This window comes from Pantherophis guttatus, chromosome 1, assembly GCF_059756535.1.
Source record: "Pantherophis guttatus breed Tessera chromosome 1, ASM5975653v1, whole genome shotgun sequence".
Taxonomy (NCBI): Eukaryota; Metazoa; Chordata; class Lepidosauria; order Squamata; family Colubridae; genus Pantherophis; species Pantherophis guttatus.
In genome coordinates, this window is record NC_142063.1 from 38556494 (window position 1) to 38583142 (window position 26649).

Below are 26649 nucleotides of genomic sequence, written 5' to 3' on the forward strand. Positions count from 1 at the left end.
TCTGCCCTTACACCAGCCTTAAATTGACCATATCTTAAGTCTATTTTCTTAGACAAGACCCTATATTTCTCTACTTTCACATCATTGGCCTTTCCTTGAAGCTCTTTCCATTTATACAGTAGTGTCTTCTTTTCCCATTTTCTTTTAGGCTCAGATTTAAAGTTAATTATACCTTTGAATTCCTAATACTTAATGTATTATAATTAACATGGTAATACATTAATAAACCATTCTTTAGATATGGTTTTTCTGTTGCAGAGTAGAAAATAATTGCAAAATTTCATGTTACAGTAGCTTAGGAAGAGCGATTTTTCAGCAAGTGTTGGAGCAAAGGGTTACTTTTCCAAGTGGTCTGGTTCAGCTATTTCTGTGGTAGACATGAAAAGCATTCTTTTCTGGCTTCAGATGGTCCATGACCAAATTGTTTTAGACCATTCACAGAATAAAACTGGGTAGTTTTATTGTACAGAAACAAAACCAAGTTGTTCCAGGCAGCAGTAAAAGCCAAGGTGGAAGAATTTTCTATGTTAATATTGTCTTTCCACATATGTAGACTCGCCATGCAAAACTCCAGGATTTCTATGGTTTCAGCCAAAAACCTGTAACCAACATTACAAGATTTGCTCTTGAACCATGGATAATCAAGTATATGGACTTTTGGACATGATTTTGGATTTAAAATAGCTTCAATGGGAAAACTGCTTTTGCGCTGAAATTGCTCTTGGGCGATTCCACCCAAGGAAAATATTCTAATTAGTCAGTTGAACTTGCTAAAGAACTTAGGTGTATAAAACAGTCCATTATGAAAAGTTCTAACCCTGAAACAATCTTTATCTCAGAATGTTTCATCTTGGAATATAATTACATGAAATAACCAGCTACTTATGTTCCAATGTTTAAAAAGGGGGAAGAGTATCCTTTAACAATTCAGTGACACAGGATCATGTATTGAGACATTAGAGTAGATTTGTTCAAGTTCTTTGGCAAGTCTTCATTTGTTCCTATTTTACTGTTTTCTTGCTGTGATATTAAGTACTAAATATTTATACAGGTAATCCCCAGCAAGTCTTCATTTGTTCCTACTTTACTGTTTTTCTTGCTGTGATATTAAGTACTAAATATTTATACAGGTAATCCCCCCTTTAGGAATCCAAGTTCAGTTCATATGGCCTGCCCTCAAGTCAAATTTGTATGTAAGCCAGATAGCATTATATAATACCATATAAATTTTGCTAGATACTCATTCTTAACTATGGGTGCTGAACTAAGGGGCATGCTGTAATTAAACTGCCTTCTCCAACTTTTCACCCTCCAATGAACACTGCCCATTATCCTCATAAACACTGACTTGTTGAAGTTTGTACTGCACAAGAAACACATCTACATTTTGTTCTTAAATGCCCTTTAATTTTCCTTATCATCACTTATCAATACCTTTCTATATTAAAAGGATACAAATTTAAACAAATATTTAGTGACTAGATTGGCATTCCAATTTTTCCTGCACTGCCCAGTAAGTCTTTTAGAATTCAGTCCTGATGATTGTCTGTCTGTGGAAACACACCCAAATCATTTGCGAAGTGCAGAGTAGTCACAGATGTGGTAAGAAACTCAGTTCTCCATGTTTTATATGCATTTTTTTTAAAAAAAGAAAAGGCATTTAAATTGGGTAGCAGGGGAACATCAATTTAATATAAGTTCACCACAAAATTCCCAGTCTTTCCTTTGAATCATATATTTCTCATGATTTCATAGCTATTCTATATGGATTACATCCTAACCATAGTAATTTTTCCCAGGCCACTGAGTATCTTAAGACAGGTTTTATATTAATAATATCCCGTTTACTTCCCTCTCCATGAGTATACAAAGTGGAAAATGAAAAATGCTTGGATGGGAATGAAATGGGCTCACAATCAAATTTTTGATTACTGCCCATTTTAGTTTAGAAAAAACACTAAAATGTGTCGGGACTGAAGATTCCAAAACCAAATCCTTTATTTTCACAACTGTATAAATGTGCTCCAAGTATTTATGTCCAATACAAGTTTAAAAGAAACATGCCAGACAGCAAACTTGGATCAGTCTGCTGGTGTATTAACTCCTCTCATCTGTTAAGCTTAGTTACAAATACCAGTCATGGTAACATATATTTGAGTTCAAGAAGTATAGCACGATGTTTATAGCTATTATAGCTTGTGCATAAAGGTTGCACTTCTGGCAAGAGATGCAGAGAAGTTGGAAACTAGGTTGATTCATTTTAAATAGCATCAATATCAATGTCATCCTCCTTGTTGTTTGCAGTCTTCACTGTTTCAACTTTAGGTACACTGGCTGTCTTGGAGTACACCACCTGCAAGAATAGATAAGTTCAGTTACAGTAACACACATTTGAGGTTTTTTATTATTATAAAATGAGCAGCAAAGCACTGGATCAACAAATCCTTTCAACCTAACATGCATTTTCAAATCAGAGCTTCCAATACATGTGGGTAAAGAACATTTATTTAAAGCTCACCTCAATGTTTTCATCTTCATCATCTTCTTCCTCATTGCCAGACGATTCCTCTTCAGCTTCTTTCAGCCATTTAATGAATGGCTCTGCTTTGACACGAATTTCTTTGGCAAGCTCTTTAGAAACATATTTCTTTGAGGCCTAAAACACCAAAAGAAAGTTTGAAACAATTTATGAGGACTTGTTTTATAAGTAGGGTATTTTAAACCCAAGTAGTATTTAGTCCCAAGGATGGAACATTCTATCCATGAAATCTTACCTTGAATGGAAAATAGCTGTTCCAAAGAACAACTACTTCAAGCTCTAGCTAGCCTACTTTACTCAAAAACCTTTCCAGATTCTCACATTTAGAAAAGTAATCAACAATGCCACATAAATGTATTTTGTGCTTGCCCCTCCCCCACTGAAGATTTCATTTAGAACAGGGGTGTCAGACTGGCAGCCCGTGAACTGGATGCGTCATGTGCAGGTCACGCCCACCCCAGCTTGAAGGGAAAAACCATTGCAAAATGACGTGACGGCAACGTGATGCCGCAAGTTTGACACCTGTGATTTAGAGTGTAGTTCTTCCTTTTCAGAATCAACAATGAAGTTCTATTAAGCACAAATCCTGCAATGCAAGTCATTTTTCAAATATTAGGGATTATGTAGTTTAGTTTGCAAGGTCTGTCTTGATTTGTAAAAACTGACCTTTTCTGCCCAGCTCAATATGACTTCTTCTTCCAGAAGATCTGCATCATACATTTCCTTCAGGATGTGTGGAATTTTAGAAATCAGCTGTGATTGATGCATAGCTACTACGCACTCAAAGCCATGAAGAAGATACCGCTGGGCCTTCTTGTTGTTGTGGCAGAACTAAAATGTGAACCAGAATGTATTAGAAAATAGGTGTAAATTAGCATGTGTAGCCCAGTTGCCTAATCATATAAGCTACCAGTAACAGAAATTTCACACAAATAAAATAAGCCAGGTAAATGCAGACTTGTGTCTTTAGACCTGGCTCAGTCAACAAACTGAATTTTCTAGAAATACTACATACTACATGCTGTTGTATTATTAAACTGCATGCACAAGAAGCTAAAATTTAATTCACCTTCAATGGCCAATATAGTAAATGCCAAGGCCACCAGTAAAAAACCCAAACCACAACGTCCCCTTTTTTGATATGATGTGTTTTTATTCTGGATATGAAGCAAATTTTATACATTCTGTAGTGAATCAGATTGGGACAGGAAGCAGAAAGCCCTATCATCTCAGGAGAATGTTTTTGATCCACAAAAAAACTTACACGCAAGAAATGGCGCCTGTATTTCTTTATCTGTTCTCTTATTTTTTCATCAAAGAGGACTTCAGTCAACACCAGAGGGCCCATAGCTTTAACATCTAATCTTTCTGCTTCTGCCACAATATCTTTGTCGGAAGACTCTATGACACCTTCTTCTTTCTTTTTCTGGATCAGAAAAGACATTTTGTTTTAAAAGACACATTTTTCAAGTTATTATTTCACTAGTTGAAATTATCCCATTTCAACTTTAAAAAGTTTTTGAAATGAGGAAAACACGCCATTTATCTGAAATACCTTAACAAAGTCAAACAGTAAATTGACTCTTTGTTCAATAGTCCTTTCTAGATCATCAGTCAATGTGAGTACTTTTGCACGATCAGTGATTTCATCCATTCTACGCCTTTGGGCTTCTTCAGTGGTATCTTCACCCCAGTCATCATCTTCCTCTTCCTGAAATTTACAAGGTAACCGTTTTCATACATAGTTTTTTAAGGAAATATACACAATTCAACTACTCTGATACTGTATTTTCCTGGAAAAAATAACCCGTTATCTAGTTATTCCCCTGAATAATTAACCATAAAATTGAGACCCCTTTAATTACCAGAAAAAGGTCACCATATGTTCACACTCATCTTCAAGAAACCACAATGAAACCATACATTTTACAATGAAACCATACATCTGTTGTGGCCAGATCTACTTACCCCTACATTTGGAGGACTAAGTTCTTCTGGTGGTGCTGACTGTGGTGGTGGTGTCTCAGTATTAGACACACAACCATTCTCTTTATCCTTGCCTTTTCTATTCTTCTTTTCTTTCTCTTTCTTGCCTGTACCAGACTCACTGCTCTCTGTAAACATTAGCAAGAGTCCAATGGAATATTTTTAACAGATATACACTCAAAGATTTTTAATTTACAAACTCTGCTTTAGCTGTCCATCATGTCAAGGTGTACTTGGATAATCTTAAATCAGTCTGCTTCTGTACAAATTTTTGAACCACAGGAGCTTGTCCAATTGCAAAGCCTATACATTCAACTTTTGGTTCAGTCTGAATATGTAAAAAATAATGACTTTTCCACATGTAATTTATCAGGCTTTTGACTGAAATGTTTTTCTAAGAACAATTTTATCTTCTAGAATACAGGCATTACAAGACTGCGGCAGACTCCTGCAGGGAAGTTAAGTGGGGATATGACTAACAAGTAACAAAAAGTAAATATTAGTTTTTCCAAAGGTGTAGAAATCCCACTGAAGTTTATTTCTAGCTCAAATAATCGAGCAACCAACCTGTTATGGACATTCTAATTTCTAATTTACGGTTATTTTTTAAATTTGTAAACTAAAAACTAAAGCAACAGAAAATAAGTTATTATGTACAATACTAATCCAAGTCTGCCTTAATTGCACATGGCATGGAATGTACTAGTACAGGTGGTCGGTCCTCATTTTACGACCACAAATGAGACCAAAATTTTTGTTGCTAAGTGAGACATTTGTTGAGTTTTGCCCCATTTTACAACCTTTCTTGCCACAGCTGTTAAATGAGTAACATGATTATTAAACCAGTCTGGCTTTCTCATCAACTTTGCTTGTCAGAAGGTAACAAAAGGGGATCACATGATCTCAGGAAGCCAGTTGCCAAATTTCTAAATTTTGATTATGTGATCATGGGGATGCTGCAATGATCATAAATGAAAAATGGTTGCAAGTCAGTTTTTTCACTGCCATCGTAACTTTGAATAACCATTAAATGAACTGTTAAGTTCAAGTACTACCTGTATTTGCTCAGTCACTGATACTTTCAATGCCAATACTACAAAGTTGAAAATTAATATATCCAAATACACTCCAGAATATGTTTGCTTATAGAGAACATCATTAATATATTGTTACAGTCTGTATAACAGATGGCCTCATTTTTAAAGACCACTGGAATAGGTCAGGCTATGTTTAGTATTGCAAGCTTAAATTGAGATAGACAGCTAAGTTATCTACCACAGAGTGTTGCTTGCCTGCAGAAAATGGCAGTTTTCCAGACCAGTTCCAACACACATAGAAAACATCCTCCAGTTTTCTCCCTCAATTAAGTAGGAAATAAATGATCCTTTATAGGTAAATATCAAAATCAAGAACAAACACTCACCAGGTGGGTTTTTAAGGATGAACGTGCAGAGTTTATGGTTTGTGTCAAGCATGCCTCGATAGCCACAGGCTTTGCAAGAGTTACCAATAGTTTGTTTCCTAGGGTTGACATGCTGCCAAAGAGAGCAATAGTTTTACTACCAATTATTTCATTTACATCTATATATGCTACCCCTTCTATTTTCTAAAGAAAATAGAAAGAGTCGTTTTTTAAAGAAAATGAAATAGTGGAAAGCAAGCAATATATGCTCTAACTGGCTTTGTGTAGAAAATTCTGGACTAGCTTGTTTTAATAGTTTTGCTTTGTTATAAAGCAGCCTGGAAATCTCCATTTTAAATTACTGCAATGTTAAAATGGCTAGAGCTTTGGGAGCTTAGCATTTAACTTACTACCACAAAGCCTACTGAAATTCACTCACAAGTAATTTGGTATATAATTAGTCTACCTTGTATTGTCACACATACTATTTGTTCATTAAGTACTGAAGTATTCCTGTTTGAAATGTTAGCTAAATAGGTCTAATTACAAGACAAGTATCTCCTGCCTTTCTTGAAAGAATTTAGTGTGACATGGTAGGCCACTTCACGGAAAACCTCAGGGTTGACCAAATACAAAATTGTTTCAGTGAGATTGCTGAAACTGGATTGCAAATTAAAAAAAAAAAAAAAAAACTTTACAAGTTTTCTTTATAAATTCTTAGCATTCTAGAAGCATCACCTACCAGATCAGTTTCAGGATTTTCACACTCAGGACAGAGAACAAATTTTTTAATGAACCCATCCAACATGTCTTGTAGCTTATTCGCCTCATGAGATCCATTGACAATGTAACGGTCATTCTTAACATCAAACTGGGTCTGCGCTCCCAGCTCACAACCAAAAAATTTGGTGGGATCTTTCAAGAAATAAGAAAAATTAGGCATGAAGTTTTCTATGAACTACCTTCCCACTCACTTCTGATTAACTCTCTGCAAATTTATTTCATTTTATTCATGTTTAGCACCACTCAACTCCAAACTACTATACTGGGTCTTCCAGTAGTTCTTCCTACTTCTTCCTCCATCTACTCATGAAAAAAGCAATAATAATTTTTTATTATCTTACTACAATTTTAAGACCACCTTTAGAATTCACATCCATTAACTGTTTCTGCACAGAATCAACATTCCTTAGTTAATATGGAATGCCTCAAAACAATAATTATGCATTGCTTCAGAGTACTATGCACAATAGCTATCATTACTATAAAAGCTATTCAAGTCAGCTCTTTTCCTTTCTGCCTTAAAAATTGCTGACACCATGAGGCAGAAGACAAAACTCTGTATTTAAACTGACATAGTGACAATAGCACTGTTATTGACAGTTATCTCGCTCTTCCATGAGGCAACTGAAACTGAAGGGGCATGAAAATGAGAAAATGGTGTGTACTATATATATACATACATACATACACACACACACACACACACACACACACTATAGTACTATTGTATTTTCTAAAAAAAATTCTTTAAAAATGTTACTAATAAAATGGAGCTCAATGGAAAATTATATAGAACTTACACGTAGGAGGCCGATTAAGCGCCTTTGCAACGTCAACCATATTGACGATAACTGTCTTTATCCCATTTCCTTTGCCCTCAACCTGAAAAGAAAACTCATATATGATATCACACCATTAACTGGCAATTTTAACCACATTTAAAGAAATAATGAAACATCTACCTTGGCAATCAAACGGGGCATTTTGTAGCGATAGAACTGATCTGAAACACTGCGGTTGACGTTGACAGACATTTTGGCTTATTAGTAGCTTTATCAATAAGATGGAGAGATCTTTGATTGCAACTTTTTGGTATCTTCTGTCTGGAGAAGACGTGATGACATAAACGACTGCAAGAGTTCTCGGTCTCTGACATGAAAAAATTTTCGCCACTGAGGCTGTGAGGTTCTTGCTTGTATGCTATATTTCCCCAATACAGGTACCAATGGCTGCGCAACAGCTCTGCAATATTAATATAGAAAGCTTTTATACTTTACACACATGCCCACATTTGTTTTGTTTGAATTCAAGCATCATAACTTGTCTATGATTTTTATACAATACTCAACATAAAACCTCCAGCAAAAAGTACTGAATTATGAATGGTGATTTTGTCAGAACACTACAAACTTGGTATGATAAATCAGTTATGTTATAGACTTATGTTTCTGGACTTGGTAACAGTTATAGCTTATTACATTATATTGTTCTATGACCAGGAATGAGGAAATGTTTTCACTGAAGTTTTTACTGGTTATTTGTTAACCAGTTCTTAATTTTGGTAGGAGACATATATTAGTTTGCCAGCCAATAGTTACTTCAGTGGTATCCTCTATTAAGAAACAGAGGAACTGTGGAGTTGAGAAAAACAATATTTAATTCTTAAAAAAGAGCAAAATATTCTAAAAAGTATCCCAGTGACCTAATTATACTATGCCTCATAATAAATGTAATTGCCGTTGAAAGAACAAATCAAGGCTTTTATTCTTTTGCTTAAGCAGATGAATTTAAAAACCACCGAATTTCTTTCTCTCCACGTGATCTACACACGTGCCTAAAATAGTTATGAAATACAAATGAAGCTGTAAGGAAAAAAAAAATCCTAAAAAGGGGGGGGGAAGAGAGAAGAGAAAGGAACTCAAATTATTTTATCTTAAAGAGATAAAACCACGAAGAAGCTATCGCGCATAAACCCACTTTTTTTTTTCTTTCAAAAAAATGAACTCCTCCCTCTGTTCACCCCAGCGTCGGAATGACTCAGAAATGCAGCAATTAAGCACTGAGTCAGCCCTAAATACAAAGAGGCGGCGGCAGCGCAGTCGCCGCTCAGCCCTCCCCGCCTCGCCGCCCCTTTTCCCGAACCCTCGAAAGCGCCCGAGCGGAGCCGCCCGCTGCCCTCCCCCTTCGCACACTGCGGGTTTAGGAACTGCGCCACAGAGCGCGCACTCCGCCCGCCTCTCTCCAGCCCCCCCCTCCTCTCATCACGAGGACTGAGGCGCGGAAGACCTGGCGGCCGCCATCTTGTGGAGCCGCGCGTTCGTTCAAGAAGGCGAAGGGGGGGGAGGGGGAAAGTGACCGCCAGCGGCGGTTAAGGGAAGGAGACGCCACCTCCATATTTGCAGGCTTCTTTTCTAGAGGCGTTGGACTACACGGCCCTTCTCGCATCCTGTTTCGGGCAATGCGGTCCAAGGCCGAAGTCTAAACTACGAGTCCTTCTTGCCCTCCTCCCTCTGCCCCCGCTGCTCCTTCTCGAGAACGACCTCCGTTTTTGTAACGACCCTTCGGAGGGCAATTTCGACCAGGGAGCGGTCGCGGTGTCTTATCCGCCCGTCCCCAACAGACTCGACCTCGCCATTCTGTCCGACAGGATGTTATTTGGGATAACAAGCATTACGAGCCAGTACTAACACCTTCCACTTACACAAATGAGGGGTGCGTGTGTGTGTGTATGCGAACGACCCCCCGCAAGCGCTTTCAGACCGCCGCCCGTCTTCCTCACCATCCCGCCCTCCGTCACGCAGCCCCACCAGCAAAGAGAAGCCGTCCCCCACTTCATATGCTAAACCTCTCCCACCCGTCCCCCTTCTTTTTTTACTTACCGTTTTCGTCCAATACAGACATAAACCCAACGCTGCTCGCCCCGGGCTGTGACGAAGCCGAATTAGTACGAGGAGAACGATGGCGGAGCTGAGGGTGTCACCGAGCACCCGGGCGCTTTTTCTAAAGAGATACAGATGCGGAGGAGGCGGACGCCGCAACCGCCAGGAGAGGGGAGGGGGGGTCCAAGCGTCCTGAGGCGGGCGGGATCAGCGGGATCAGCCTTGACGGTTACTCTGCCGGAAGGGAAAGACCATCAGCTGAGGCAGCATTGTTAGTCAGGCGGCGGAGCGCCCGCACCTAAATTCAAACCGAGCTCAAATCTGCCATAGCGGCAGCATTAGGGTGGGTTTTTTTAAAAGGAGAGGGGGAGGGGCACAGCTGTAATGGCCGCCAAGTACCTACCTCTAGAATGTTCTCGCGGCGACTGAACAACACCGTCGCGAAGGCTGGGATCAATCAGCCGCCGGAGAGTCCACGCCTCCCTTCTCGTCGTATTGGCTCATCGTGCGCCTTTCTTCTTTTTCATTGGTTTCAGGTGCTTGTCAGTCATGATGTTAGGCGACCTCTCCTTATGTTCGCTTTCTTTCTTCCCACCCTGTCGGCTCCGTCGATCGAAGAAATACCAGCGCCCAAAAGGACATCACGTTTAACAACGCGAGCCAGAATGTCGCGAGAGTTATGCCGAAGGGGAAGAATGAGTCAGTGTTCTCTGTTGGGGGAGGCTTCTTACGCGTTCGCGTGCGGAGAGTGCATGTAAAGAAATGCATTTTCTGTAGTACTGAACGCTACCGTTGCATTAAAGGACGGTTGCTTTTTCTTTTTTAGGCGGGAAGTAAATATATTTTCTATATCTCGTTCAGTGCTTTAATCGCTACATCCTTTTAGGAGCGGGCTGGTTGCCTTGAGCGTTCAACTGAGAAAAGTGCTGCAGTATTTGGGGCACGTTTTCCGGTGCAGAATATTGTGATTTAGTTAAGAAGCCGCTGGATAAAAAAATACCAAGAGTTGGCTTGTCAGCCGTTCTCATGTGTTTCCTGTAGTTTAGTTACGTGCTGCAAAGGTTGATGCGGTTCATTTGACAGCAGTTTAGCTTTTCGTGTTAATCTTCGGTGTGCAGGAAAATACGGGATATTTATTTCTATTAAGGCGCATAGTTAAAAGTATTTAGCATTCCTGTATGTGAAATACTTCGAGATTTTGTTTGGGTATTCAGGATGGGGTGTATAGGCCCTTAGCCTCTAGGAGCCTAGGCCATCATAACCTTGATCTGACCCCAGTCATCTAAGGTGTTTTCAGACGAAAACAGCCTTTAAAACATTGCCACGCCTGGCTTTTATTATCAAGTAGACATGTATTGCATGTATAGACTTTTAAAAATAGAAATAAATTGTGGCAGGGCCCTTTAAGGAATCGGTGTAATGATGCAATTGCTGTGTATGTAATTCCATTGCATTTGGTGAAATGCAGTGGAAGAACAAGGTATTTGGAAGCCCAGGGAAAATAATTAAGGACAAATTGATCAGAGAATTGAATTCTTGAGCCTGCTTTCTAAATACATTTGAGAACTAAATTCCACTTTTCCAGAGTGAATGAAAATAGCTTACCTATTTATCATCAGAAGTTTTCTATTACAACTCCCCCATCTCTTTACCATTATACTATTATCTCTGTTGCTAATATAGAGCTTAAGCCAAGAAAAGAGCTCTCTGTTTGCTTCTATTAGCATTTGCTAATAATTTTAAAATGCCCCTCCCAAGTCTACCCACCACACACACCCAAAATCCAAAATTTGTAACAGGCCTCAAAAACAGGGAATTTTTTTTCAGGGTGAAATAATATAAAAAATAGTGTTTTTCCCTGTGGGTTGTATCTGACATGGAGAGTTGTGTTATTTATTCATATTATAGGTTAAAGAGTATGTTTTTGTCTTATGGTTCTATTTGCAATATGCACTAATAGTATGTTAACTCATATTGTTCAAGGAAACTTAGGTTGAATTTTCCAAGGCCGCCACTTAACAATTATTTTAGTTGTTAGTAAAATTGTAATTTTATCTTGATGTGTTTTCCTGTATTTTTATTGCTTCTAGTAAAAATGGATTCCTGCCTTTCTGTTGGTGATATTTTCTGATATTGAAAAAAATCCCATGGATATTTCCCATGGATAAATTCTGAAATTTTAGCAAAGCAAATAATTACCTTTCAGAAGGTTTAACATAATACGTTATAACATTTTGTTCATTCATTTATTCATAGCTGCCAAATTGGAAAGACTCAAGGCGGTTTACATTAATACTCAAAACATCAGCATGCAAATAAAATGATGCTACATAATGGCCAACATTGTTTCAATGCAATACCCTTTCAATATTTGTAAAACAGTTCTAATGTAAACAATAAAAGGATTTTGAAGCAAAACATAGCATACATTTATAGTCTTTATCCCATTTCATTAAGAGCATGAAATATTGAGCTACTAATATACATCTATTTGAGAGGGATTTATAAATAATGAAATCAGAAGAAAATGAAATAGAGAAAAGATAGTGATAACTCTATTGAAGAAAACCATTCACAAAGTTGGTAAGCACATACTGGTATTGAACTGATTAATGCTGCCTGAATTTTTTAAAAGTCTTTTTGTTTCTGTTTGGATAGGAGAAGAACTTTTAAGTTTTTAAGAATGGACACCTTCATGTCAGCAATTAAGATTAAGTTATAATGTTATTTCGTTAGTTTGAGCTTATGTTGTGGGCCCTCGGCAATTGTGGTTTATGTGATAAAACATGCAATCAAGTAAAGTAACTTGAATAGCTAAATTATTCCCACTGGTTATTGATCAGTTGGTTCCTGATATAGCATTTGTGTCCACTTATTCTTTTGCATAAGCACTAGTTTGTTTTGAAGGTGTTCCAAATTGTATTTTAACTTGATTTAACTATAGAATATTAAGACAGAATCTTCTGGTGGATTCTGAATTGCTCTGGATTGTTTTAATCTTGGCCTATGAAGAAAAAGAAAAGAAGAAAAAAATCCTGCAGTAAGTGGTAGGCAGTTTTGTTTCAGACACCACAATGCTTTTGGACAACCTATTAATATATATATAAAACCAACAAATTTTCTGGGCTAAGTCAGGTATTTCTTGTCCCCGAACCCAAACATTTGAGACAAAGAAAGAATTATTGATCTCATGCAGTTTTGTATGGAAGAATGGAGAAAATATAAAAAGACATTATTACAATAGAAGCATGTTCCTTTTTGTCTTGAGGACAAAAAGAAAAATATTACTGATGTGGCCATTCTCGATGTCACATGAAACAGGACTGGTGAAAAAGCTGAACCAGCCTTTGTGATTGCTAAAGAACGAATATGTGTTTTCTCTTTCAGTGCAGCTGACTGATAAGGAGTTGATGGCTACTGCCCTAAATAGGTTTCTTCTTTCAGTTTGCTAAGCAGCAAGTTTTTAAAGAAAGTTAACAGTAGTTAATCAAATACATATATGATGCTGTTTGAAACAGGAGAGGTTAAAACATTAAATTAAAAATACTTAATAGGGGAGTTTACATATACCGTATTTTTCGGAATATAAGGTGCGCCGAAGTATAAGATGCAACTAGCTTTTGGGGAGGAAAACAAGGGGGGAAAAATCTGCCTCTGCCTCCCAGCAATTTACCTCCTTGCAGCAAACAGCAAACAGCCTGGTCAGCTTCAGTGCAGCCTGATTTAGAGTTAGGGTTTAACACAAGCAGCTGATTGGCAGTTGGATTGGCCTCCCGGAATACTTCCTATCAGCTGTTCCAGGCTGCGGGGATTGCCACCACCCGTTGCCGCCCATCATTGCTGCCGCCTATTGCCACCTCTTTGTGGCCCATTTTCGGCCTCCGCACATCCCATTTTTGGCTCATTCCAGGCAGCGGGGATTGCGGCTGCCTCCGCCTATCCCTGCCACCTGGAACGGGGCAAAAATGGGACGCGTGGAGGCCAAAAATGGGGTGTGCGGAGGTGGCGATGGGTAGTAGCAATTCCTGCAGCCTGGAACAGCTGATAGGTATTCCGGGAGGCTGATCCAACTGCCAATCAGCTGCTTGTGCTAAATCAGGCTGTGCTGAAGCTGACCAGGCTGTTTGCTGTTTGCTGCAAGGAGGTAAATTGCTGAGAGGCAGAGGCCAAAGGGCAGGGGCCAGCAGATGGGCGGGGCTTTGGCAACATTCGCTGTATAAGACACAAACATTTCCACCCACTTTTTTGGGAGGGGAAAGTTTGTCTTATACACCGAAAAATATGGTAGTTAAAATGTAGCAAAATATTTCATGTGACTAGATGACTTGACACAATTTCTTAACTGCCTTCCAAAAATAATATTAGTATTGTATCAGTAATATATCTATTCCAAGGAGAAACATAGGAAAACCGGTTTGCTTAGAAAGCTGCCAGAGCATAGCATTTACTCTCTCACTTCCTAATGCAACTCTTCTGTTTAATGAATTACAACATAACTGTATGGTGCCAGAGGAGAATTCTACTTTGATTTGAATGGTGCATGAAAAAAATGAAATAGGATTTAACCATGTTGTGACATAAACAGCTTTCATTTAACAACTAATAAACCTGCTATTAATGAAAAAAGACTTATTCTAAAATGTTTATTTTATGTTTATATTGCTCATACTAGAAAATACAATCTATAAGAAATAAGTCTGCTGGCCAATTCTATCTTGCCAGTTATCTGAAAAATAGACAACTATGTGATTCCTGGTTTGAGGGACTAGCTTTTTGTAAAGAATTGTGTTAAAAATAAAACCATTATAGAATATATCTCAAAATGTAATGCCAGTTTTTAAAATCTTATATTATCTATGTGTATTCTGGTTTTCCTACAAGATCCCCAGATGGATATATATATATGGACCCATGGCTTCACCCCCTGTTTTTCTGGACTGCATATATAGGCCTGGGAAGCAGGACTAGTTCAAGATTGTTCTGTCAATGTTATTTGCTCAGAAGCTAGGCAAACTGAAAATTCCGTATTTTTTCATCACTACACATGTTTACAAATGCTATTTTTCCATTAAAACAATATGTTTCTACTGACAGAGTATTATGAGATAGTTGTGAGCACAATTCATAATTTGAGATTAAAATATTGTTGTTAAGAGCATATTACTTTTATAGCTGAGTTTATGGAAACCTCTGGGGCTAAATGGGAGGCAGGAGAGGGCTGTTGGAGAAGAAAAAGTTAATTTCTACACATGCTGGGGTCTCAGTGGAGTGAACTGCTTGCCATTGATGTATCAATGTATATTTGTTAATGTGATGTATTATATACTATAACAATTTTTGTGTCTTGATTGTTTTTTCAATGACTGCATTTGTAGGATTGGATTCTGCACATCACTGGAGTACTGTTGGGGTAGGGATAATAAGCCTGGCAGAATTGAAAAGCACTTCTATGTTGGAAAAATTGATAATCTCAGTCAATAATTAAATCAATGCATTTAACAGTTGGACTTTGAAATGGAAGGGAAATATCTGAAAGAGGTTTCTCTATGTACAGACAAAGATGAGGTAATATTGATGTCAGCATTTAAATTGCACTTAAAGAGGGAGGGTGCAACGAAATTTATAACACTATTTTCTTCAAGAGAATATTAACAAATAGCAGACAAAGAATTCTGCAGCAGTAACAATATGTGTGTGCTTCTGTATATAAGTGTATCAGAACATGGTTAAGACATTAAGCATTTCCTTGATTTCATCTGGGATGTTTTGAAGGATATGATCATAGTGTGGTTGTAAATCTAAATATTGTTCCTATCCTTGTTATTGAATAATCAAGCCTTCCCTGAGAGAATCACAACGGTTTGCAGCATGAGTGCTGCATTCTTCTTCCTCCAGCTTTTTAATGTGCATGCCCTTCCTCTCTATGTATCACAATGACTGACATTTTGCTAGTCACTGGACAATGCTTATTAGTGGTTTAAACAAGAATGCTAAATATTTATATTGCTATTCACAGATGCAATAACTACTTTAAAGACAAAAGTCTAGTTGAAAAAATAATCATGTGAAGATGAAAGATGGAAGATAGTCTTTAAGAAATAAATACAGAAGAATATTTTCCAGTTAGTTCCCAAGGTGTTTTAACTGTGTTATGTGGTCTCCTTAAAACATTCTTCTCAGTGTGACATCCTTCTCTGTCCATTTTAGTTTTTGCAGTTTATTTTTCCTAAAAATATTGTTTTCTTTGCATAAGAAGAAAACTGCTTCATATTCTACTTCATAATCTCCTTTTGTTGAGATCTGTGAGGCTTTGAGGAAAAAAGGTTTGCTGAATTTGGCTACTGCAGGGCAGAGTAGAAATGCAGGACTCTTTCATAATAACCCTAAGTCATGTGATTGGAACAGTATCTTTCAAATTCTTTGGATGCTTTAACAGTTTGTTACTCAAACATTTTTCTCTGGCTCTAGGAAATTATTTTCCAAGGTTTAGTTCCAATAAATGAGCTTTCTCCAGACTGATAATCCTTCGGATAGATTGGAACTAAAACTCCTGGAAAAGCTAAACCTAAAACTAAAATTCTGACGGTTTGGGGACTTTGCAGATTGTAGGCCCAAGACAGCTAGTCCTCAGAGTGGGAGTTCTCCAATAAATACTGAGATTTGGATTTTAGTTTTTTTTATCTGTTCAGTGGACATGCTGTAAAATGTACTACTAGTCTAATATTTTAGAGGACTCAACAAATTAATGGAGGGTATGTATTTCAGTGTGTAGAAAGTTGGCACCCCCCCCTAGAAGAATGAAATATTTTAAGAAATATTTAAAAAGGCAGAATATTATATTTCCCTAAAGGGAGAAATGGAGAAATATGGTCCTGGATACAGAAAGCAGCCCCCACCTTTCTTAATAGCCCTCAGCAGATGTCAGCACTTAAGAGATAAAGAGCTTATTGAAAGAAGCCAAGTCTCTAGGTAGCTCTATTCATAAGCAAAGCAAATACTACAGGCAGAAATCCATTCAAGACAGGATATTTTGAAATTCCCTCCAGCAAGGTCTGAACAAAGGTAGGATTAGCCCTCAGCCACAATAGGAATTGCCCCACATTCTTTCAGTTGCACCACCCCCAGCAAACTTCAACCAAACCTGGAAGCTCAGCTATGACCCCTACATAACCCCTACAACAGCCAATAGAATACATGTTCTTGCACAGGAACAGGAAGTTCAAGTGCAAAGCCCAAAGAAGGTATAAAAAACCCTCACTCTCAACTCCATTTTGTCAGCTGCCCAAAGCCACATGTGGTTCTGCTTCATCAATAAACCATCTTTCCAATCAGCCTCCATGTTTCCAGTATCTTTCTCCCAGCTTGGAACTGAACCAGATGGATATTTCTTCCCACCATTGGTTAGTAAAGCAGAGATTAAAATAAAATTTATAAGTGAAGTCTGTATATTTCTGGTTATGAGGTGCTCAGAGTCTTAGTCTCATTTTGAGTATCATGAGAACATGTCTGATTTTTGGTAGAAAAAAGGATGCTTAAGCAAAATGAATGTTTACTCTCACTCTGTAAGGCAATTTCTACTTTATATCCATGTGAAAGTTAGTATTTCTAGCAGAGTCTATGGAGATTCTCAGTCACCCAGGTCGTAGTTGTCCCAAAGATGTTTTTTCAAGAAGCAACTGGACTTTTTTTTTTTATTTGATTTATATGCCGCCCTTCTCCGGAGACTCAGGGCGGCTTACAATGCGTTAAGCAATAGCCTTCATACTTTTGTATATTTATACAAAGTCAGCTTATTGCTCCCACAACTGGGTCCTCAATTTACCTACCTTAGAAAGGATGGAAGGCTGAGTCAACCTTGAGCCTTGGAGAGATTCGAACCTGCAGTAATTGCAGGCAGCTGTTCTTAATAGGGTGCTTTAGACCACTGTACTACCAAGGCCCAAAAACTTTGTTTTTCTTTGAAGATATTTTGCTTCTCATCCAAGAAGCTTCTTCAGCTCTGACTGGATGTAGAAGAATGGAAGGATTTATACTCCTTGCAGACAGCTGGTCATTTGCATTCTTTTAGAGAATCATTGAGATCACCTGGAGGTTTTATCTATGTTGTCAGGGTCACCTGAATAGTGCAAATGGGGGTGGAGCCTTCTTGAAACTTGAAAAGACTCTGTCTTTTCTGTATCTCCAAAAGATTGGAGATAGATGGTGTCATATCTCTCCCCCTCTGTTGAGAGAGGGCTGTTCAATTTTGACATAGATGGCTTCTTTGACCCCCCCTTTCAAACCAGCAGTCCTCTCTGTCCAAAATGTGGACTTTGCTGTCGAGTGGCCTTTGTCTTTTAAATGCAGATGGACTGCTGAATCTTGTCCAAACCAGGAGCATTTCACCCCTGTTGAAACTCCAAAAAAAAAAAAAAAAAGTGGTGGTGTTAGCCATGAAACCTCAAAAATAAACTTTTCCCAAAAGGTTTCCACAATTTTGGCCACTACTGTAACTCATCAGAGTGATGTTTCAGAAAGGTGGGAAGAATTTCTGGGACAGTTTCTGAGTTAGGGAAGCATATTAGCTTTAAGCAGGCATGTCTGAGAACAAGTGGATTCTCTGGGTGCTGATAATACTTGGACAGGAAGAACATAAGTGCTTTTAAAACACACTTCTGCCATCTATATAATGCATCTGCATGACAATTTGTAACACTTCTGCTTATTTGTGTCCTTTTTCTGGTCAAGTAAGCACACTTCCAAACAAAATACTGGGGTGCGTTGACCTGTTAGTTTTACTTTCCAAGAAAGCTTAAGGTATCCTTAGAGGTGGTGCTGCTTTTCAGTATACCAGCTTCCCATTAAAATATTTTGTAATATAAGATGACCTAAAAAAATTGTCAGGAAAAAATGTTTATGGGCACACTGCTGTCCCTAGGCCCTATCCTGGGATTCTAATCCTAGGACTACAGAAAGAGAAGTTGAGTGTAACCTAAGGGTCAGGCGTTGCTTAGATCTGCAGTAACTAGATAGACCTTTGGTTTTAACCAATAGAGTTTTCCTTATGACCTCTGTCTGCATGCAATTGATAGCTTATCAAGGTCAGGAAAGCAGTAATATGGTCTGCTTATGATACAAACTTTTGAGAAATTTCATGCTCTAATATCTTGAGTCTAGAAGATTTTGTAAGACGTTTTGCTCTTAAAATGTGGCCCATAAAAGACTCCAGCAAATAGAGCTAATTAGAATAAAATAGAGCTAGTTCAATGTGAATATTTATTGGCTGATGCCCAGGATGAATAAGTATTTTATCTACCCACTGCTCTTGTCCCTCTCTTCTCTCTTGAATAAGATATTTCTTTCCCCATCCTTACATAGTTACGGAATTCTTTCTGAGGTCATAATTTAAAAGCAGCAGGGGAAGAACTAAAATGTCGAATCATGGGTGCACTTGCTACTTGATTTTCCTTAGGAAGGAAAAATAAAGTTACTCTGATGAGAAATTGGCTAGACAGCAAATTGCTTTCATTGCTCCTAGTATCTTTTATAATTTCTTGAACTAGATGAACATGGGAAGACCTTAAACCATGAGTAAGAAGCAAATAAATGCAGTTTCATTCACATCTCATTATTCTCCTATAGCTGATAATTGTGCTGTTAATCAAGGTCTGAATGCCAAACCAGACCACTGCTATGGTAGGTAAAATCGCTTGCAAACTGTGAGATGCTCTGGTAATAGCAACCTCTGTTGTGCCTCTTCTAAGCTACTTTTCTTTCACTGACTGTTGTTATTCACTTATATATTTATTTATATATTTAGCATATGGCATATCATACATGGACTAGCAATTCACTGTTACTGACTGCTGCAAATGCTTTCCTCTCTTAAATTAATTTTGTTTTGTTTTTTTGCAAAGCATTTTGTTGATGATATGCTTCTTGCCACAGTATTAAAAGACCTCAGGTTTGATGACACAGCCAACTTTTTAATGCCTCATAAAAGTCCAGTAGGGTTGAGGCAAGAACCAAAAAACAGGTGCCACAGCAAAAAAGGTCATCTTGGATCCTGCCAGATGGCACTGCTTGAGCATGCCTCTCCTGCTGGATCCAATAGGAGGGGTAGATACCAGTGCGGAGAGACGGTCCCATTATTAACCTGCTTTCAAGTCATGAAAGGCTTTAAAGATGTCCACCAGCACCTTGAATTGTGGCTGGGAACATACCAATAATTAGCAATAGCACTTACTGACTTACAGTATGTACTGCTCCATAGTGCTTTACAGCAGTCTTTGATCAGTTTACAGTGTCAGCATATTGTTCCCAATAATCTGGGTCTTCATTTTACTGACTCCGGAAGGATGGAAGGCTGATCTGTCCCCGTCCACACACACACACAAACACAGCCAGCCGAGGGTTAAGGAAACACTTTGGCACACACCCAGGTCTTTATCTCCAACTTGGCAGCGATATGCACACCGTCTGCCAAGTGCATTTATTTCCACAAAACAGAAAGATAAGATACTTAGCGTACAAAAGTCCAAATCAGAATAATATTCCTCTCAGCAGTTTCCGGACGAGGCTTTAGTGACTATCCAAGGTTTACTTTTGTTCGTCACAAGGATCACTGGCCACCACCCTCTATTATATAGTCTCTGGGGTGTGGTCCAGTGACTCAGTTCTAATCCCTAGCACGCCTCCTGAGCTGCTGCAATCGTTTATCACGCCTTCGGAGGCATGCGTCCATGCATGATGATGTCTCTCCCTCGCTCTCATCCGAGCCACCTGTCTCCCTGCTAATCTCCTCTCCCTCGGCCGGCACCTGAGACAGTGCCAGAGGGGAGGGGCCTGGAGAGGGAGGCCTGGCTGACTCCTCTTCCTCATGCTCGGAGCTTTCTTCCTCCGATTGGACAGGCTCAGAGGGCGGGGCCACAACAAAGGCTAAGTCAGCCTTGAGCCAGTCAGGATCGAACTTCTGGCTGTGTGCAGCGTTAGCCTGCAATTCTGCATTGTAACAACTCCGCCACCACGGCTCTTAATACAGCTTGTGAAGCAAGAGGACTTTAGCACCCATAACTGCCTGCACAGCACAGCATTTGCACAGCTGAAGCTTCCAAATGCTCTTCAAGGACATCCCCATGTAGAGTATATTGCAATCGTTCACACGGGAGGTGACTAAGGCTTGAATGACCGTGAGTAGTTTTCCATGAAATAGGAATGGGTGCAACTGGCATACAACATGAAGCTGTGTAAAGGTGGTCCTGGCCATGGCATCATCTGTGGTTCTAAGAATGTAGAATGTATACCAGATCTATACTACTTACTGCTGCTGGATGTTAGAATGGAGACGAGAAGTCTTAACTTTTTGCTGCCAATTAGTGGTCACATGTTTTTATGCAGCTCAGATCCAGTAAGTTTGCTTTTAGCAGAGCCTGCCACTGTGCACTCAACCAGATCAGTTGAAGATTTAACAGCTACATTTGCAAGAAAAAAAGGCTAAATGGTATATGGGTCAATGTTAAATTCAAGTTGAGTATATTATGTCGAACCAGCTTCTGTGTATCGTCTTTAAGTTGCTTGTTTTAATTAAAGTTGGCATTTGTGCTGTGTTCAGTGACCTCCAGATTTTACATTCACAAAAAAACTCAAGATAGTTGACCATGTTAAAAAGTTCAGAAACCTAAAGTCATCACTAACATAAAGTTTAGAATTTCATATAGATGGAGTGAGGGTTTTCTATATATATATATTTGTAAAGTAAAGGTAAGGGAGTCCCTGCAGATTTTACTCTGCTTCAGAAATGCTTCCAAAGTCCAAATTCATTACATCATATTGGCTCTCCATTTAGGTTGCTAAAGGTAATGAATAGTGCAGTGATGGCTAACCTTTTCTGGACCGAGTGCCCAAAGCCTGCATCTGAACCCACGTAATGCAATATGCATGCGCCCTGTGCATGCACACATGCCCCTGCATACGCCACTGTGCATGCGTGCATGGCCCCCACATGCTCCCCGTGCATGCACATGCAGCCCCTGCACGCACCCCACTATGCGTGCATGTCCCCCGCATGTGCCTCACTCCCCATGCATGTGCCCCCCCATGCATGCCCCGCCCCCCATGCATGCGCGGCAAAGACCCAAAGACCAGTTGGCCGGCGGGAGGTGCATGAGCATGCATGGCAGAGTTGAACTGGGGTGATGGCTTGCGTTCCCACAGAGAGGGCGCTGCGTGCCACCTCTGGCACCTGTGCTATAGGTTCGCCATCACGGGAATAGTGTATAATGTTATGAAGGATTAATTTTTGCTCTAGGGGAAAAAAATTGCAAAATACTTTCAAAAGGTTTGTGTTTTGTTTCAGTCACAGTGCTATCTGTTCATGTGCTATTCATTTCATCTGTTCTCTTCCTTGCTCTATGCAAACAGGGTGCCATTTACCATAGTAACTGCTTTGTTGCTCTCAGGAAGTCAGTGGAAAATGGATAAGAGAAACTGAACTTTGTGAGTACCTTTAGTGATAGCCAGGATAGTTTTACTATGTAAAAAGATCTAAAAATAGAGTCCCATTAAGAAATGTGGACTATAACCTTTACATAGTAATCAATCCTGAATGTATGAACTCTAGTATATATTTTATATATTTTTGTTTTATTTTGCACATTTTCTATCCAATGCACACACAACTGGTCCTCGCATTTACGACCATCACAGCCGCCTCATGGTCACATGATCAGATTTTGGGTGCTTGGCAACCGCTATGGATTTATAATGGTGCATCATTCCTGCATACTGTGATCGTCATTTGTGACTTTCCCAATCAGCTTCCAAGAAGCAAGCCAATTGGGGAAACCAGATTTGCTTAACCATTGCATGCCTCACTTAGTAAGTGTGGCAAAATAGGCCATAAAATTGAATGTGATTCACTTAACAATTGCCTTGCTTACCCATGAAATTCTGGCCCCAACTGTGGTTGTAAGTTGAAGACTACCTGTATTGAAGTCTGATTGGCTTCCCTAAATACTACAGAATAGATACAGGGCATATAAGTGGCTGCCACCTTGACCTCAGAGATAGCTAACAAAGTGTTTTGGACTGATCCTATGCTTCCTATTATACTATATGCTCCTATTATACTATATGCTATATGGAATCTGGATTTACCTAGATTTTGTTCTGATCCAATTCTCATGGTCAAGCTACCTACCTCAGGGGTGTCAAATTTGTGGTGTCACGTCATCATGTGACGTATCGTGACTTTTTCCCCTTCGCTAAAACGGAGGTTGGCGTAGCCAGTGCGTGATACATCTGACCCACGGGCCACGAGTTTGACACCCCTGATCTACCTCTATAACTTTGTAGTTGCAGCATTGTTGCTGTAAACATTGGAATTAAAAAAGAAAAAAAAGCAATGTAAGAAACACACAGGTGCTTTAAAAATCACAGGACTTTCCAAAGATTGGCACCTGGAAAAAGCAAAAATGCTTGGTTTTCTTTTTTTCAGTGTGATTTGCCAGAGATTTCCAATGTTGTGATTGATTGATTAATTGATTAATAATCCCACCAATGCATTTCATTTCCCCTTTTAATCACTCTCTTCTCCCTACTGGTGCTGTGATGGGTGGTGAATGTTCTCATCCAGGCTGGATTCTCCAGCAAGACATCTGTTGAGGTCTATTGGTTCTTGGTCCTTCACCTCATTCTTTCCTGTCTTGGTGTTCCTGTCTGTCAAGGTTTTTGTTGAACAGGGGTGTCAAACTCACATTGTCACGGTGGCATCATGTGACGTATCGGAACTTATTTCCCCTTCGCTAAACCAGGCGTGGGTGTGGCCAGCGCATGACGCATCCGGCCCACGAGCTGGGAGTTTGACAGCCCTGTTGTAGAATATTATCTATTATATCACTACCTCTTTTGCTATGGTGGTGAAAGATGTTCCTAGGCTTCTGAAAACAAGTTTGATTTAATATAATTTTCATTTAAAAATGCCTGCTCTAAGTGATAAGCTTGGAGGCTGTTGAGGAGAGAAGACTACCGTGTTTCTCTAAAAAGAAGGCCGGGTCTTATTTTTTTACTCCTGAAAAAATGGCTAGGCCTTCTTTTTGGAGGGTTCTAATTATTGACTCACCTCGTGGCGGTGGCACCGACAGCCCCAACCAGCAGGAGCCCACTGCTGGCCCACTTCTTCTATGGCTGCTTGCTGCCACTCACACGCATCGCCCCAGCCTCCGTTTCGCCTTCAGGTGCCGGCCAGAAGGGTTAAGGTTAGGGTGATCAATCCGGAGCTCTGTTATCAGCTGCAGATGCCTTCTGCCAGGCATCTGAAGGCAAAACAAAGGCCAGGGCAAAGCATGCAAGTGGTGGCAAGTGGCTACAGAAGCGGCAACAGAAGAAGGCAGGTGTGCGAGGTCTGGTAAGTAGGGCAGCTCCACCCCCAACATCCCCACCCTAGCTTAGTTTTTACCTGTGTGCCTTGCCCCACCCCCTGCACCCCAGGGTGGGCGGGGTCTTAATTAGGGCTAATTTTGTGGGTGGGGCTTAATTTGATCGTATGTGCTCAAAAACGTGATAGGGCTTCTTTTCAAGGTGGATCGTCTTTTTGGAGAAACACGGTATATAATATTCTGCACACTTTAAAACATATAAATAATCTAGAGCATTAAAACAGCATCTAAAAATAAAAAGCTCCATGCCCTACTTTGCAGTATGTTACCAAATGTTTTTAGGAAAACCGGTGAACATAACTGGGATGAAAGAACTTTTCTGTAGGGAAGCTGTGCCAATTGATAGTGTAATCAATTATTTACAATGTACTTGAGTTTCTTGTGTTGACCCTCAACATAGTTTTTTTTTCTTTGCTTTTTAATAAAAGGAATCGTAGTGTAAATCCCACTAAGTACAGCAATCGAAATTGGTGTATTATAAACGCCAATGATTTCAAGAAAAATTAGGAATGATATTTTACCATTTTTAATTGACTACCATTTTTATATAACAGCTATTTTTGAACAACCCAGTTTGGATTTGGTCTTTATTAATTTATAAAGAAGGCACATAAGAGGAAGGACATGAGCAAAAATAAGGAGTTCCCCATCACCTAAATTAGAGTCCAGAGTCTTGATAAAGCTGCATGGGGGAGTTTCTCATCAGAAAAAAATGAAATACCCTGTCTTATATTTTTTTGAACCCTGAAATAAGTGCTTGGCCTTATTGCCATGCACTCAAAAAGCCCGGTTAGGCTTATTATCAGGGGATGTCTTATTTGGGGGGAAACAGGGTAGTTTTTCACATGGCAGAGAGTTAAATTTTGGAATTCATTACTTCTTGATATGTGATGGTTACACAAATAAAAGTAAACAATTAGAATACATTTGTATTTTTTTCTATTATGGAATGGACTTTAAGGCTCTTCATCTGCTCCAATCTGTGTTATATTTCCCCCCAATTTTTCCAATTATGGTTATTTGTCTTCTGTAAATGGTTCCTTGTTTATTGGGTAAACTTTATTCCAGGGGTGAAATCCTACCAGTTCGGACTAGTTCGGGCGAACAGTTAGAGATAATTGGCATTGGTTCGCCAAACCAGTAGCAATCATCCCTGGTGGCCTGGCCACGTCCGCTCAGTCATCCGGTCGCCTGCTTGTCTGCTTGCTGCTTCTGGCTCGCTCACCACTTTCTTCCAGGTTGCTCGCTATTTCCCACCACTCGGCTCTGCGCTTCCAGCCCACCCACCTCACCCCCGACCTATATAAGTTCCCCTTTGCCATGTGGCCCAGGTATTCGCTTTGCCAATGGCCACTCATTCAGACGTCTCACTCAGATGCCTTGCCGACGGCTGCTCACTCAAAAGAGGTAAGTATTGCCGGTAGCAGCCTAGCGTGCCCCCCCAATCCCTGGCTTCACATAGTTCGCGCAGCTGCCAGGGATCATTTGTGGCCTAGTGTGCCCCCCCAATCCCCGGCCTCGTGTAGTTCGTGCAGCTACTAGGGATAGTTTGTGGCCTAGCATGCTGCCTCAATCCCCACCCTTGCGTAGTTTGCACAGCCACCAGGAATCATTTGCGGGCCTCATGCTGGCCTTCCAGGTTCCCAGGCTCGCCTACCTGACCTGGCTAAGCCGCCTGGCTAACTACGCACCTTCCCCCCAGCCTCCCGCTTGCTTACCTTCACTCTTCGGACCAAATCCTGAGCTGCTAGTCACAACATCTGCCTTGCTTTGCCTGCTGCAATCCCATGGCAGCCTGCAATGCATCTCATTGGTGAGCAACTAAATCTGCCTGCCTGCCTGCCTGCCTTGGGCCTTCAATTGGGTAAATAAGGGAGGGGGGTTTGCTTTTAAAAAAGTAGTTAATTGGGAGGTTTTTTTAGGACTTTTTTTTAAGGAAATAGTCATTTAAAATTTAGGATTTTTTTTTTTTGCTTTAATTTATATGCCGCCCTTCTCCGGAGACTCAGGGCGGCTTACAATGCGTTAGGCAATAGCCTTCATACTTTTGTATATTTATACAAAGTCAGCTTATTGCCCCCACAATCTGGGTCCTCAATTTACCTACCTTAGAAAGGATGGAAGGCTGAGTCAACCTTGAGCCTGGTGAGATTTGAACTTGCAGTAATTGCAAGCAGCAGATGTTAATCTGTTAATAACAGTGCTTTAGTCCACTGTACTACAGGCTCTTCCTTTAAAATTTAGCTGCTTTTATATTTTTAGGTTTGTGCAACTTTCTGAGATTTTGTGTGTTTCTGTAGTGTTTCACTCTCACTACACAGTGAGTGTAGTGTTTCAATCTCACTACACAAACACACAAAACCTCACAAAGCTGTATGTGACATTTTGTGTGTAAAAAATGTGGTAATTGGTTTCTTGAGCTCTCTGTTACTGTGAGATTCCTGCTTGTTGCAGGGGCCATTTTGTGTGAAGCCCAGCTGCTCTTGCATTGTGTGTGAGTCAGTTGTGTTGCTTTTGTGTTGTATGTGTGTAAAGTGTGACAGTTGGTTTTTGAGCTCTTTGAGGCTCTGTGAGGTTCCTGCTTGTTGCAGGGGCCGTTTTATGTGCTTTTACATTGTGTGTCCTCAGCTAACAAAGCTCCTTTTT

General features: G+C 39.8%; 1 protein-coding gene and 1 non-coding gene across 3 annotated transcripts; both read right to left on the reverse strand.

The window, feature by feature from the left end:
• Positions 1-1974: 1974 nt before the first annotated feature.
• Positions 1975-10283, reverse strand: EIF5 (eukaryotic translation initiation factor 5). 2 transcript variants are annotated; one of them, XM_060693083.2, is made up of 12 exons: positions 9993-10283; positions 9590-9823; positions 7673-7952; positions 7511-7592; positions 6670-6842; positions 5949-6060; positions 4508-4653; positions 4095-4250; positions 3804-3965; positions 3206-3370; positions 2519-2656; positions 1975-2353 (listed from the first exon to the last, which is right to left on the reverse strand). In XM_060693083.2, the coding sequence occupies exons 3-12, from the start codon at positions 7742-7744 to the stop codon at positions 2261-2263; spliced, it is 1299 nt and encodes a 432-aa protein (XP_060549066.1). In that variant the 5' UTR covers positions 7745-7952; positions 9590-9823; positions 9993-10283; the 3' UTR covers positions 1975-2260. The 2 variants fall into 2 exon arrangements, with proteins under 2 accessions (XP_060549066.1, XP_087728204.1); XM_087872078.1 differs by lacking the exon at positions 9993-10283 and having other exon boundaries at positions 9590-9992.
• On the reverse strand, positions 5691-5815 carry LOC132710827 (small nucleolar RNA SNORA28). The gene has a single exon (XR_009621553.1). It is a non-coding gene; the product is annotated as a small nucleolar RNA SNORA28 (small nucleolar RNA).
• Positions 10284-26649: the final 16366 nt, after the last annotated feature.